This window comes from Paramisgurnus dabryanus, chromosome 20, assembly GCF_030506205.2.
Source record: "Paramisgurnus dabryanus chromosome 20, PD_genome_1.1, whole genome shotgun sequence".
NCBI lineage: Eukaryota > Metazoa > Chordata > Actinopteri > Cypriniformes > Cobitidae > Paramisgurnus > Paramisgurnus dabryanus.
This window is the reverse complement of record NC_133356.1, coordinates 7,306,756-7,320,996: the sequence shown is the minus strand read 5'-3', so window position 1 is coordinate 7,320,996 and position 14,241 is coordinate 7,306,756. Positions and strand designations below refer to the sequence as shown.

The 14,241-nt window shown below is 38.7% G+C and overlaps 1 protein-coding gene and 1 long non-coding RNA gene across 3 annotated transcripts in view; both read right to left on the bottom strand.

The window, feature by feature from the left end:
- LOC135786675 (uncharacterized) overlaps nt 1–5,644 on the bottom strand; it is a 38,142-nt gene extending 32,498 nt beyond the window's left edge. The window contains exon 1 of one of the 2 annotated variants that reach the window (XR_010546976.1): nt 5,321–5,644. This is a non-coding gene — a long non-coding RNA (uncharacterized lncRNA). The remainder of the gene's footprint in view (nt 1–5,320) is intronic. The other variant, XR_010546977.1, reaches the window with a different exon arrangement.
- Nucleotides 5,645–10,515: 4,871 nt separating this feature from the next.
- Nucleotides 10,516–14,241, bottom strand: part of anapc1 (anaphase promoting complex subunit 1) — a 64,654-nt gene continuing 60,928 nt past the window's right edge. The window contains exons 46-48 of the mRNA XM_065296176.2: nt 12,620–12,818; nt 12,391–12,525; nt 10,516–11,924 (exon numbers count right to left, since the gene is read on the bottom strand). Coding sequence (XP_065152248.1) covers nt 11,818–11,924; nt 12,391–12,525; nt 12,620–12,818 — 441 coding nt within the window. The 3' untranslated portion in view covers nt 10,516–11,817. The remainder of the gene's footprint in view (nt 11,925–12,390; nt 12,526–12,619; nt 12,819–14,241) is intronic.

Genomic DNA, 14,241 nt, shown 5'->3' with positions numbered 1-14,241 from the left:
ATCATTATAAAAAATTATCATTACCGCAACATGATATTGCATTAAATATATGCATTTACAAACTCATGTTTCGGTAATGAGAACTAAAAAGTTGTCTAGGTACTATGAACAACAAAATTTCAACTTTTATCTGGGGAGAAAAAATAAGAACTGCTTACCTGGTAGCCATCTTGAGTGTCACAGTCAATTATGTCCCTTCCAACAATTTTTTTTTTGAAAATGTTAGTTCCTTGAGGGCTTAAACAATGATTGAAAATTGTTGCGGAGGATTAGAAAAATGGTCTTGGACACATTTATATTCCTTAATATTGTCTCTACATCTGCCAATGGTCACCAAATATCACATGTTTCTTTACTGTAAATGTTTTTAGTATAACATGCACTGAAGCTTTTGATTTTTTTGATTTTTTAATTATAAATATTTCCATGTCAAAGAACCCAAATCCAGTCATAGACACATTGCGGTAATGAAAAATTTCCTCTTAAATGTGGAAAAAACAATATAATTGTTTTGTATGATGTCATTTGAAATCATGTGCAAAATAGTTTATGAAGAGATGTTTGTAACTGTATGCTTCTTATTTTGATAGCATTAACTTTTATTATCAAAATGTTTCATGACACCTCATAAGTCTAATTTCACGAGAATCACCAAGCATTTTAAAAAAATCCATTAAAAATAATGACATTGGACAGCAAATATAAGATAATATTTGAACTGCTAAAGTAGTGATATTAAAACTCTTATGGCCTGTCAGCACCAGGGGCAGCCAGTGACTTCTTTTTCGGGGGTACATGATGCGAAGCTCATCAAAACACGAATTTAGCCCATCATGTGTGTGGCTCGTCATGTCAAAATATGTGTTCGCCGCGTGATGCATATAGGTTCACATGACGCACCAAACACATATTTTGACATGACAAACCTCACACATGACACTCCAAACACATATTTTGACATGACAAACCTCACACATGACACTCCAAACACATATTTTGACTCCACTGCCCTCGAAAGAGAAGTCACCGGCATGTGACAGTACAAAGAAACAGTCAGGAAACAGATCACTCTTAATGCTCACTGTAGAATTCCCAGAAATTCCTATGAGATTCCGTTTTTGGGTGTGTCCTTTTAAATGCAAACGAGCTGATGAAATGCAAACACTTATCGCCATGATGGTGGTTTGTTTAACTTGAAACTCAGTTGTGCTGTCAATATTTTCTCTCTCTTTGCAGTAAATGGCAGTGCCGTGGTTGGATAGTGCAGATTAAGGGGCGGTATTATTATAATGAGATCCCCTTCTAACATCACAAGGGGAGCCACATTTTTATGACCTATTTTACATGCTTGCATAAAATGGTTTATCAAAACAAAGTTACTGGGTTGATCTTTTTCACATTGTCTAGGTTAATAGAAGCACTGGGGACACAAACAAGGAAAAAGTCCCTTTCGTTACCATCTCAGTTTCTGTTTATAGCATAAACACAGTCAAAATACTAAAGAAATCATGGTAAGGTAAGATGAGCCAAAAAAGTTAAATATGTCATTTCTGCAGCACCAGGCCAGCATCCCCAATTTTTGGCTCTCCAGTCATTTTACACTTTAAGTCACACCATTATTATTAGTTAAAATACTACCGGTAATCTGTGCTAACTTTATTTAGCTGGTTAATTGGTTTAAATCGTAGTACGTAAAACTGGAACATTCTGGGGTGGCTACTGAGCAAGACTGAACAAGCAGCAGCAATGACATCAAACAGAAACTCACCATCATTTGCATCACAAAACAGGCTGGAGGGATGAGAGTGAATTTTACTGTTCCTTCACCACATGCTTTATGTACACAAATGCATTGCCTACAACGTTTGCACGGCACTCAGAAACGCCTAGAACTAACTTTAAGTCAGTGAATGCATCAATCAATACGCATCAGTTAAGACACGCCGACCGTGTCATGCGCGCACCTGCGTCTCTCTGTGTGTGTGAGAACGCACTCTATATTCATTCTCACTGGATGTGATCGGACCCTCACAAAACATCTGATCAATACTCTCCTATTACACACTCCTTAGGGACTCGGAAACTGCAGTGTATCCCATCAAACACAAAAGACCTCTAAGGACGCTCAATAATTATTTGAGAGGGCTCATGTGACCCTCGTGTTACAGCAAACATTTCTATAGACTCAATGAAATGTTTGGTGTCTGGTGTTTACGCGTAAAAACATAAGTTTAACTTGCAGTTTATACCTCCGAAGTTTATAAAGTTATTATACAGCTATCTGGAATACTTTAATCAGTGAAATTCCGCCGCTAAAAGTGACAACGCACTGCCCACCCGGATATTACTGCGCGGTATCGAACGGTACTTGTTTAATGTATGATATGTATCACTCCGCTGTTTTCTCATGATGACATTAACAAAATAGGTCTAACTGCCGCAAAAATATAACAAATAAATATTTTGTATGCAATTTTTACGTGTGGCAAAGACACATAACCCTCGAGGGCGGCTGGTTGCACAATAAAAGCCCTGGGAAGAGAAAATGTGTATCCTAAAGGATTGCAGTTATACATAAAGTAGAATCCAAAAACACCATTTACCTGAAAGAGGTCAGCTGGGTTAAAGCCTGCCATCTAAAAAGAGTAATGTTGTAAATACCGCCACCTTGTGGACCAATGAGACATCGTCACATGGCAGAAGCCTTCAGTTGATTTAATTTTATTGCTGACCATTACCATCAGACAATAAAATTCACTTACACTATTCTAACAAAAAAAATTAGTTATAAAGGTTTGGTGGAGAAATCTACTTTACCACCACCGAGGTATTGCATCGAAATAGTGAAAACTTGTAACTTGGTATACATGCACTTCTTGTATTAATGCCACCCTATGACAACTCGCTTTATTGTTTCCTAATCTTTGTAAATTGCTTTGGATTTGTCTGGTAAATGCCTAAATGTAAAAAAACTGCAAACTGAAGTAACGTCTTAAAATAGTATTTCGCCATAATAAGACATATAATAACTTAATCATATATTTTAAGTTAATATTATTGTACATTGCATTTAAGTAAAACAGAGTGTGATATATAAAGCTTAAAGTAATGCTTTTGTGTTTTTCATTTTTTAATACTACAGAAGACCAGAATGTATACAGATAAACTAATTACGTTAACCTGAAATAAAGTTTGTAGTGTAGTAAAATGTCCACTAGATGGCGCAAAAAGCTAAGAGGAGGAACACGAGGCCCTTATGCAGAGTTCATCACGGTAAGAGCACAAGAGCCACATATCTTTTATTTTAATCACCCATTCCTCATCAGATATTCATCATTTGCTATGTATGTTTCACAAAGTTTGTTGTCTTTCTCGTGCCCAACAAATCAGAAAGAAAAATCAGACCGGGTGATTTTGAGGTTTCCCTCTCACATAGTCAAACTTGGAGCCAAAATGAATCGCACGAGAGTTTGAATTACAAGATGTGTGATCTAAATCCCTTCAACTACCAGACTGTTGCAAACAGTCTTAGATCGGAGTACAGTCATTTCAAACCCATCTGAAGCAGAACAATAGACACACCGACACTTTTTATGAATGTAAGTTTCTGTCACCACTTCCGTCTCTCTACGGCCACCATAACAGGTTTTACTGGAAACCAAAGTTGCCTAACTAAAAGTAGATGTGGGGGCAGTGTAAAATGACAGTGTACAAATGTGAACTTACAAACTAATATACAAGACTTTCTTTACTTTAGAGATTTAAATAAGCAACATAACAAAAACACTGAAACTCATAAGAACTCCCTTACAAAAAGCACAGGGGCAGAACTGGATGCTATTAATAGCATAGTATACTACATGATGGTTTTACTACATCGACCATAGTTTAACTATAATATTTGTTCTAAAACCATACTAACCACAAATCTACAGTGATCTCACAACCACGATAGGCCTATTTGTAATAAAACTAATACAAATGGTAATACATTTGCAAAAAAGCAACAGTTTTAGTATAATAAAACTACAATGATTTTCTTAAAGGGATAGTTCACCCAAAAGTAAAAATTCTGTCATTATTTATTCACTCTCATGTTGTTAAAAACCTGTATAAATGTATTTGAGCTCCATTCACTACTATGGTCAAATAAAAGGATACTATGGAAGTGAACGAGGCTCATTGGTTATAAACATTCCTAAAAATATCGTCCTTTGTGTTTATAAAAAAATCTTATACAGGTTTGTAACAACGTGAGAATTTACATTTTTGTGTGAACTATACCTTTAAGGGTCGATCTTATGTCTGCGCTGTGTTTAACATGAACCGTGAGTGGTCGTGGCGTCGCGTCATGCTTTTTGCGTCACTACGTCGCGTATTCAGCGTGTCGAGATAAAAACGCTAAAACAATGCAGTTTCGTTTTCGTTTTAATTTTGTTAATATTCTTATTTCCCTATACGCTTGACTTAACTGAACTCGTGTTGTTACGCTCCATTTAACTGTTTTGAAAACAAACACGCGCCTTACGCACAATATTTACTTGATATCAAACCCTAATGTGCCATCTACAAATGCAGTTCATCGAGTTTTGGCACACACCCATTCGCGCGCGCTTTTCTACCCAGATACAAACGCGCAGATGTTGCGTTGACAAGTCGCGGATCACGCCCCCCTCGCCGTGACGTAGTTGGACAAGCTAGTAAGTACGTGACTCGACACACTGACTAACCACAGAACGGGCTTCTTATAACGGGTCAAACGCCACGCAGTTGGATACCAAACTTTCTTTTTACATGAAAGTTGGAACGGGTTTCATGGGAAGCGTTCGCGTACACGCTGCTCTACTCCATGTGGCGCGCGCAAGCATGCGCGTGTGGTTGCCGTACACATATTCCAATTAAGTGTCTTTTCTGAAGAGGAACAGGAAGTGAGAAACACTATCTCATGCTTCCACCGCAGGCTTCCTCTTATCTTCATCGAGCGCTCAATAAGAATAAAATGACCCGAATAACTCATTCTCTCGTTTGTCTCACGCATCTCTTTAGTTGTCACTAAATGACAGTGTAATGCAATGCATCATGAATATTCATAGTTATAGCATATAGATGCAATGGTGGGTCTTCGGTGATTGGAGGAGCACACTAGTGTCCGTTCAAATTTCGACTCATTTCTATACGAGAGAGCAGATAAGGGTGCATTCAACAGGAAGAGTTTCAAGAATAAAATAAGTATGCAAGCCTATGTAGAACTCAAAACATTCCTGTTTTTAAATAAATAGCCTACTTAATGTTGATAGTCTGTGCGTTAAGTGGGACTTACCCAAAGACTGGAGCTGCGCATCTGCGCAAGTTACCAAGTCACTTTGGAGAGTTTGCGCAAATGCGCACGAGCAAGTTCCACTGAGTGTGTTCAAAATGCCCACTTCTTCCTCTTCTTAATTTCTTTGCAATAGTGCTCTCATGTATGTTCTTCACTTGACTCATTCATGTGGAGTCACAGGTCCGCATACAGACTTTCCCTTAAGCTCAGTTGGTTGGTGACGCCCACTTCATCCGACACGCAGAGCTCGCCGCAACGATTCAAACGCGCTCTGTACTGTAGAGCTTGTGAATGAATAGTCTCAGTCAACGCCTTGACAGCAGTGACTTCAGTTTCCCAAGTAAAATAATCTCTTTAATAACTCCATGGTGCATTGAAGTCAACGTGCTTATTGTGATGTGTGCCAAAGTTGTGGTTCAAGTTAAGTGTCCTGGCAAATAAACTTTAAGATTTTCAAATGTAAACAGATTTGAAAGTAAAGAGGAAATGCACACAGCATTGGTTAGTCATCTACAGATGGGTCAAACATTTGAGTACAGCATTTTTTACAACTGTCAATCTAAAAAAAAAATGTATTGAAAAGTATTTTTTATCATTTTAAAAGTTCTTAAAGTTATTTAGCTTAACTGCAAAAAGATGCAAAACAATGGCCGGTATGATTGTCTTAAAAGAAATACTTTTTCATATGCCTTTGAATCTTACAATAAAAAGTTTGTTTAATGGCCAGGATTGTGATCTGTAGGAAAAAAAGATTTAAAAGAATTTGGGTGTGTGAATGAGACTTCAAAGTGTGATTTTCCAAACAAGGCCTGTTCCTGCATGTTTTAAATGCTTGTCATTCAAAGTGAAGGTCATATGAGGAACTAAAATACAGACTTTTACAAGTCATCCAAACAGTTAATTTCAATTCAAATACAGTCAATACATCTTATTCTACAAACTGAAACTCTGAATATCAGTGCATTGTGATTTCACAGCAGAAGTCCTTGAAAGACGTTGTGTTTTGACTAATCATGCCAAATATAGACGTGGGTCTGTAGATTGGGGGGATGTCCGATCGTGTTTAAACAGAGCACGTTTGATTGCATCAGAGAAGACTCGACGGCAAAGATATAAATATGTTAAATGTAAAACTGTACGAAGCCAAACGTGTGGGAAAACACCACCCCGCCCCTTTTCCTCAAAGTTGCACAACATCATTGTTCACATTCCAAACATCCCATATCTGGAATCTTAATTTGCTTTCCTTCCTGAATACCCAAGCTATAATGAGCAACAGTTTAAAACGAACCCAAAACTGTTCAGGAAAACGTGACACGTTTAAAGAGAAGTGTGCAATTTTTGCCATAAAACGAATCTTTTAAACCATGAGATCTCATGCTGGTTTAGGCTTAGTAATCAGAAGCATCAGCAGACAGGAATGTCCAGACACGTGCGCAGAGGTTATTCCAGGGCACTTTTGTGTCTTTATACTTGGCCTTTCAGTGGTTACCGGAATCCGGGGTGATGGTTGACTGTGGATTTGATGATTTAACAAAATCTAAAGGGAAACAAACTGAAATAATGCTTTTGAGCACATGCCACACACACACATACACTGTTTGATATGATCAAACATCAAATACAGCCACGCAGACAGTATCCAGACATATTTAGAGTAAACATTGCATTAAAATAATAAACCCAGTGACATCTACAAATAAACAATGCTTGAGCTTTTTAGTTTTTCCAACTGGTGTGAATGTGTCTCGGTTCCTCTCACTTTTAAACAGGTTTACATTTCAAGAGTTCACATTTTGCTTCTTTTTAAAAAGTATTCAGTCACTCTTCATTGCCCTTTCTGAATAAAAGTAAAAAAAATCTATATTCTAATATATATATATATATATATCATAATAATATATCAAAATTGTTTATTGTATTCTATTTATTTTCAATTCATATTTACTAGGGGGTTACTATTATGTACACTTACCTAAAAAGGATTATTAGGAACACCATACTAATACTGTGTTTGACCCCCTTTCACTTTCAGAACTGCCTTAATTTTACATGGCATTGATTCAACAAGGTACTGAAAGCATTCTTTAGAAATGTTGGCCCATATTGATAGGATAGCATCTTGCAGTTAATGGAGATTTGTGGGATGCACATCCAGGGCACGAAGCTCCCGTTCCACCACATCCCAAAGATGCTCTATTGGGTTGAGATCTGGTGACTGTGGGGGCCATTTTAGTACAGTGAACTCATTGTCATGTTCAAGAAACCAATTTGAAATGATTCAAGCTTTGTGACATGGTACATTATCCTTCGGAAAGTAGCCATCAGAGGATGGGTAAATGGTGGTCATAAAGGGATGGACATGGTCAGAAACAATGCTCAGGTAGGCCGTGGCATTTAAACGATGCCCAATTGGCACTAAGTGGCCTAAAGTGTGCCAAGAAAACATCCCCCACACCATTACACCACCACCAGCAGCCTGCACAGTGGTAACAAGGCATGATGGATCCATGTTCTCATTCTGTTTATGCCAAATTCTGGCTCTACCATCTGAATGTCTCAACAGAAATCGAGACTCATCAGACCAGGCAACAATTTTTCAGTCTTCAACTGTTCAATTTTGGTGAGCTCGTGCAAATTGTAGCCTCTTTTTCCTATTTGTAGTGGAGATGAGTGGTACCCGGTGGGGTCTTCTGCTGTTGTAGCCCATCCGCCTCAAGGTTGTGCGCGTTGTGGCTTCATAAATGCTTTGCTGCATACCTCGGTTGTAACGAGTGGTTATTTCAGTCGAAGTTGCTCTTCTATCAGCTTGAATCGGTCGGCCCATTCTCATCTGACCTCTAGCATCAACAAGGCATTTTCGCCCACAGGACTGCCCCATACTGGATGTTTTTCCCTTTTCACACCATTCTTTCTAAACCCTAGACCTAGAAATGGTTGTGTGTAAAAATCCCAGTAACTGAGCAGATGGTGAAATACTCAGACCGGCCGTCTGGCACCAACAACCATGCCACGCTCAAAATTGCTTAAATCACCTTTCTTTCCCATTCTGACATTCAGTTTGGAGTTCAGGGGATTGTCTTGACCAGGACCACACCCCAAAAAGCATTGAAGCAACTGCCATGCGATTGGTTGATTAGATAATTGCATTAATGAGAAATTGAACCGGTGTTCAAAAAAAGAATACCATGGAAGTGAATGGGGCTTGATTACGATTTGATTACGAGCATTTCTCAAAATATCTTCCTTTGTGGTCATAAGAACAAAGAAATTTATACAGAGAGTGAGTAAATGACAGAATTTTCATTTTTGGGTGAACTATCCATTTAAGCAGATATGAAGCGAAAGTATCTGATAAAGCATTCGGTAAATATCATTCTCATTTTTGATAGAGATGGCGTGAACACAGCGCTAGTGCCCAGTTATGCTTTACCATACTCTTAGTGTATAAATGGACTCTGAATGAACAACACTTTTAGTAAAAGCATAAATTAGGAAACAACTGAAATCTGGTTAAAGCTCATGTGATATCTGCTCCACATAGAAACCTATTCAGTTACAGGGAAACTAATAACATTCATTTATTTGATTTAAAATCGAGTCAATTTGTCCAATTCCACTTGATGTCATTCGAAAAGAGAAAAACCTACTGGTTATGACCAACACAAGGGCGATTAGATGATGGAGATTTCATTTCTGTGAACTATCCATTTTAGGGAAATTCAATGATATTAACCTTCAAACATGTCACATATCCTCATTACTTTAACATCTGCAAAGTTTATATCACTTCACATTTTCACATTTCACAGAACTTTCACTTCAGTCTGGTTAAATTTAGTAAAATAGCTAGATGGGAAAAGAAAGCAGTATTCAAAGCACAGAGGAGCCTGAACTATTTTGAAACAGCAACGTGGCTATTCAAATAGCGTGGTATGTAAGAGGGTGTGTGTGGCGATGTGTTCCTGGCAGTAGGATGGTTTTCATTTATAGAGGAATGCTCTTGTGATACTTGTTTTGCTACAGTACAGCAAATAAGAAAAAGGAGGGGAATAGAAAAATGTGCAAGCTGGACATTTAGATAAAATGTGAGTGATGCCTACGCAAAACCTGATGTGGTTTTGAAAGATAGCAAGGGTTTTACATTGGCTTTAAGTCAAAAGAGCCCCTATGTCAAGGCTCCTTCAGTTAAGCACAAATGGATGATCACTTAAAGGGACACTCCACTTGTTTTGAAAATTTGCTCATTTTCCAGCTCCTATAGAGTTAAATATTAGATTTTTACTGTTTTGGAATCCATTCAGCTGATCTCAGGGTCTGGCGCTAGCACATTTAGCATAGCTTAGCATAATTCATTGAATCTGATTAGATCATTAGCATCGCGCTCAAAAATGACCAAAGACTCTCAATTCTGGCATAATAATCAAGGACTTTGCTGACGTACCATGGCTGCAGCAGGCGCAATGATATTACACAGCGCCTGAAAGTAGTCCCCTTGGTCTCTTTCAATGGCGGGGACTATTTCTGGGCACTGCGTAATATCATTGTGCCTCCTGCAGCCATGGTACGTCAGCAAAGTCCTTGATTATTACGCCAGAATGAGAATATAGTTCCTAGTCATATCGGCCTAGAAAAAACTTTTAATTTCTGTCAGTCTTAGTACGCGACGTAACTACAAAAGAGTCAAGTTTTAAATAGAAAAAATATCGAAACTATTTGATTATTTTTGAGCGTGATGCTAATGATCTAATCAGATTCAATGGATTATGCTAAACTATGCTAAAAGTGGTACCGCCAGACCCGGAAATCGGCTGAATGGATTCCATAGAGCATGTTTCAACACTACGTTGTCTACCATAGCTTCTAGAGGTCTTCTCGGGTCCAAAGAAATGTACCCGACCCGAAATGACCCTAATCACTTCATACCCGAATCCGACGTGCATAAATAATTTTTTTTTAAAGAAAGACCCGACCCGAGACAAACCCGAGAATTTTTTTTTTAACCCGACTGGAACCGAATGTAAACGGCACTGACGTGTGTGCATTCTGCAGACCCACGCGCAGCATTCAGACAGAAAGAAACTCCGGTGGCCTTGCAACCAATTTGGCGAGCTGCTCCATTCGTTTTACTTTGTTATCTGACGACGACACCAACGTAACTGCTAAAATGTACATTTATAATTTACTGACATGTTTGTCTCAACGAAAATGAACCTTCCGACAACCACACAATGTCGCAAGCGCTCTTGGCAAACAGATGAGAGGTTTGAAAAGGACATTGACGCACACAGGCGAGAGAGTTCGGGTCTTCTCGGGTCCGTTCAGAAAAAACACATTCATTTTTAAATTACCCGAGACCCGATGCCGCTATTATTGTACCCGACCCGTGTCCGAGGCACATGTGAAACTTTTAGACCCGAACCCGATCGGGTCTCGGGTCGGACCTCGGGTTTTCGGATCTAAGTGGACGCGTGAAGACCTCTAATAGCTTCCCTACACGTTTTGAAAGGTAGGGGTGAGCGGTGGACTAAGCCGTTGGTTGCAATTCAAAATCTCACCACTAGATTCCTCAAATCTACACACAGCACCTTTAAACGGCACCTATTTCATTGCCAAAAACAACGTTATTGTGTGTATTTGGTATACAATGTGTTCGCGTGGTTTAGGGTTCAAAAAACAGATTATTTTCATATAAAATACTCTAGATTTCCTTCTCTTACTGAAACACATGGATTTTGTACAAAACTCATCAATTTGAAAAGCTCTGTGTCCCTGATTGGCCAGCTAATCTGTACATTGCGATTGGCCTGAATTCATCTGACGTCAGCTGGAAATGTGACGCTTCTTACCATGTTTGAAAGATTCAATCACAATGCAATGCTAACAGGAGTTAACTAACAGGCTGTGAGTCCAAGCGGGAGGAATTATGATAATGCCGGTCTTCTCTACATCACCAATCCCAGGAAGTAAACTGTTGCCTACAATCTGTGTGTTTGTTGTAGTCCAAGAAAAGAGATTTACGTTGGATATGATAACTTGTGTCATCGTTTACTTTGGGGTTTGTACCTTTTGCATATCTTTACATGTACTAACACACACTTACACACCAAATGAAATGTATAAATCAGATAATTGGTGCTCTTTAAATCTATCATTTATGTCCGTTGTAGAAAAACAATACTAGACACCTCTGACAAAACCAGACAAGAAGTAATGTTTAGTACAAATTCATGCATATTTTATCAAAACATTCCTTCAAGTTATATTTATGGCCTCATAAGTACAAATATAGATACAAACTATTTACATTTGAAAACAGATGACTAGCTATGCTTCTAAAGAGCATCTGTGCATACTCACGTTCACAAGACACAGAATGATATCATTTTCACATAATACATACATGTTAAAAGTCGACACAAAGTGTTGAGGCTACAGCAGGTTTCTGTAAGTCGGTGGTTTGTTCGGATTTCAGAAGTTTTTAGATGTGTCTGAACTCAAGAAATGTGATTCTGCAGAAGAAGTGGACTCAAGCGCAGCAGAGCACGGACAGGAACGCCCAACTGACTGCTCTTGAGGAGCAACTCTGGAAAACAGGAACATCCTGGACACAGATGAGAAAGACAACATTAGGAGAGAAAGTACGAAAAATTTTAAATACTTTGGGAGTTCTGAAGTCATTCTGATTGGTTAAAATCTACACACGCTTTTTATCGGAAACAATGCCAAACTATGATTGGTTTGCATTACAAGTCAGATGACCTCTTTCTTTCTTTTTTTATTATTCTTCACGCCATCCCAGCAACTATGGCTATATTTATGGCGAGAACTGGTTAACCCATACATAATTTAATCCACTCAAATTAATCCATACACAGGTTGGAGGAGGGGCAATTTGGCATCCCCAATTCACCTAACCCCTTTAATGCGTTTCTATGTGGATGGGCTCTTAAAGCTTTTGGGGTAAAGACGAAGACAGAAATTTCATGTTTATTTAGATGATAACATCAGGAGCCAGACTACTGAGAGAGACCTATAGTTATACAGCTAGTGTTTAAGCATGTGTGTACCTTCAAGATCAGAGGCCATAATTTTCCTGAGACTGGGAATGGAATGGTAGACCAAAAAGCAGGCAAGCATGTTGACATCACTATCGTTGTTTATTGGCTGCCCTTTTAAGTACGCCTGCAGTACCCCGCTGTTATCTATGTGTAAAAGATGGATATATAATACACAGTTTAACATGTATACATACTTAATACATCAGCATATTGAAATCATGCATTAGATGTTTCTCACCACAGAGCCAGCGATCCAGGGTTCGATCTGCTGAGCTCTTCATGACGGGAAGAAACTCGGAAGTGAGCAGTAGGCCGCGACCGGGTTCCTCTCTGAGTCTCTGCTGCAAAACTCTGCTCTCACAAACTTCCAGAACCAACTTCATCTGCCAAAGACTGAACGTTTCGCAAAGATCGTCCCTTTCAAGAGTGCGCACGGCCTGCGGACACAATCACACCAATCTTAATAAAATTCATGTTTATAGCGTCACTGTGACTGTGGTTAGGTTTTAGTGTGCTGCTTACCTCCAATGATTACTCCAAACAGTAGGAAGGCAAACAAGCTCTAAAGTAAATGTGCTTACCCATGCAAAATCTCAGTAAAATTGTTGCCCAACTGACTTGCAAGTTTGGGTATACGTTGCTCAATATTTTCCATCTAATAACTTCAGAATGTTGGCATTTGTTGTGGTGGTATAAACAAAGATTTTGGATATAACAAGAGCACTGCTATAAAACTAGGTACAGGGTTCCCACACCTTACTTAACTTTAAATTCAAGAACCTTTCAAGGACTTTCCAGGTCCAATACCCTAAATTTAAAGGAGTACATGTGGGGACACATTTCAAGTGAGAGCAAGGTTATATCGTGGTACCTTTAAAGATACATTGTTACAGTTCCCTTTCAAGGGAACTCACGCTGCGTCACTGCGGTGACACTTTGGGTACGCCTCCAAGGGTAAGTGCGTCTGAATGTGTACATCAAATTCAACCAATGGTGAGGCTTAACGACAAAGACGGGGTGACGCGGGAGCCAGGAAGTATATCGCTATCTGAAATATTGCCAAAGACGGCGTTACAGGGACGCAGGAAGTATGGCAAGGCAGACGCAGCGTCTCGTTCTCTTCTCAGGGAACAACAGTTACATACGTAACCTGAGATGTTTTCATTTATCAAACACAACTATGCAAAAAAGCAATTTGGTATGCATCAACATTCGCATACAGAAGATATAAGCATTTAAAGCGAACAATTTAGCACGTGTGCTTAAAAAGTCTAGAATTTTTATGATATTATCCTACACTACATAGGGAATAATATGGATTTTTCTTGCATAAAATAAATTCAAGCACTTTCCATGACCTGTATCTATGTATCTCTATTTTTAAAAACTTCCCAGGACCTTGAATCCCTCCCCCCCATATTCACAAACTTTCAAGGACCTGTGGGAACCCTGTAGGTATAGGGGAAGCTCAATATGGTCACTCTGGTGACAGAAGTCCCATCTCCAGTTTTAAAGAACCAATCATGGATCAATAACATCTAATGATTCTCTAGGGGTGGGGCACTGTACAGTCACATGTGCATGCGCAATAGCCAAAACAACCTGCTACAAAATATGATGTTTAATTGTGATTTTAGCACAGATTCTAGAAATATCCGTCTTTCTCCATTCAAGTAGATAGGAGTTTAGTCTTATAAGACTGAAAGATCTGCAACGGCGCAACTTCCTTAAAGGGATCGTTCACAAAAAAAAATTACAATTCTTTCATCATTTAGGCAACCTCAAACTGTTCCAAACGTTTATGAAATTTTTGTTCTGTTAAACACAAAAACATTTGTAAAAATGGTAATAACCAAACAG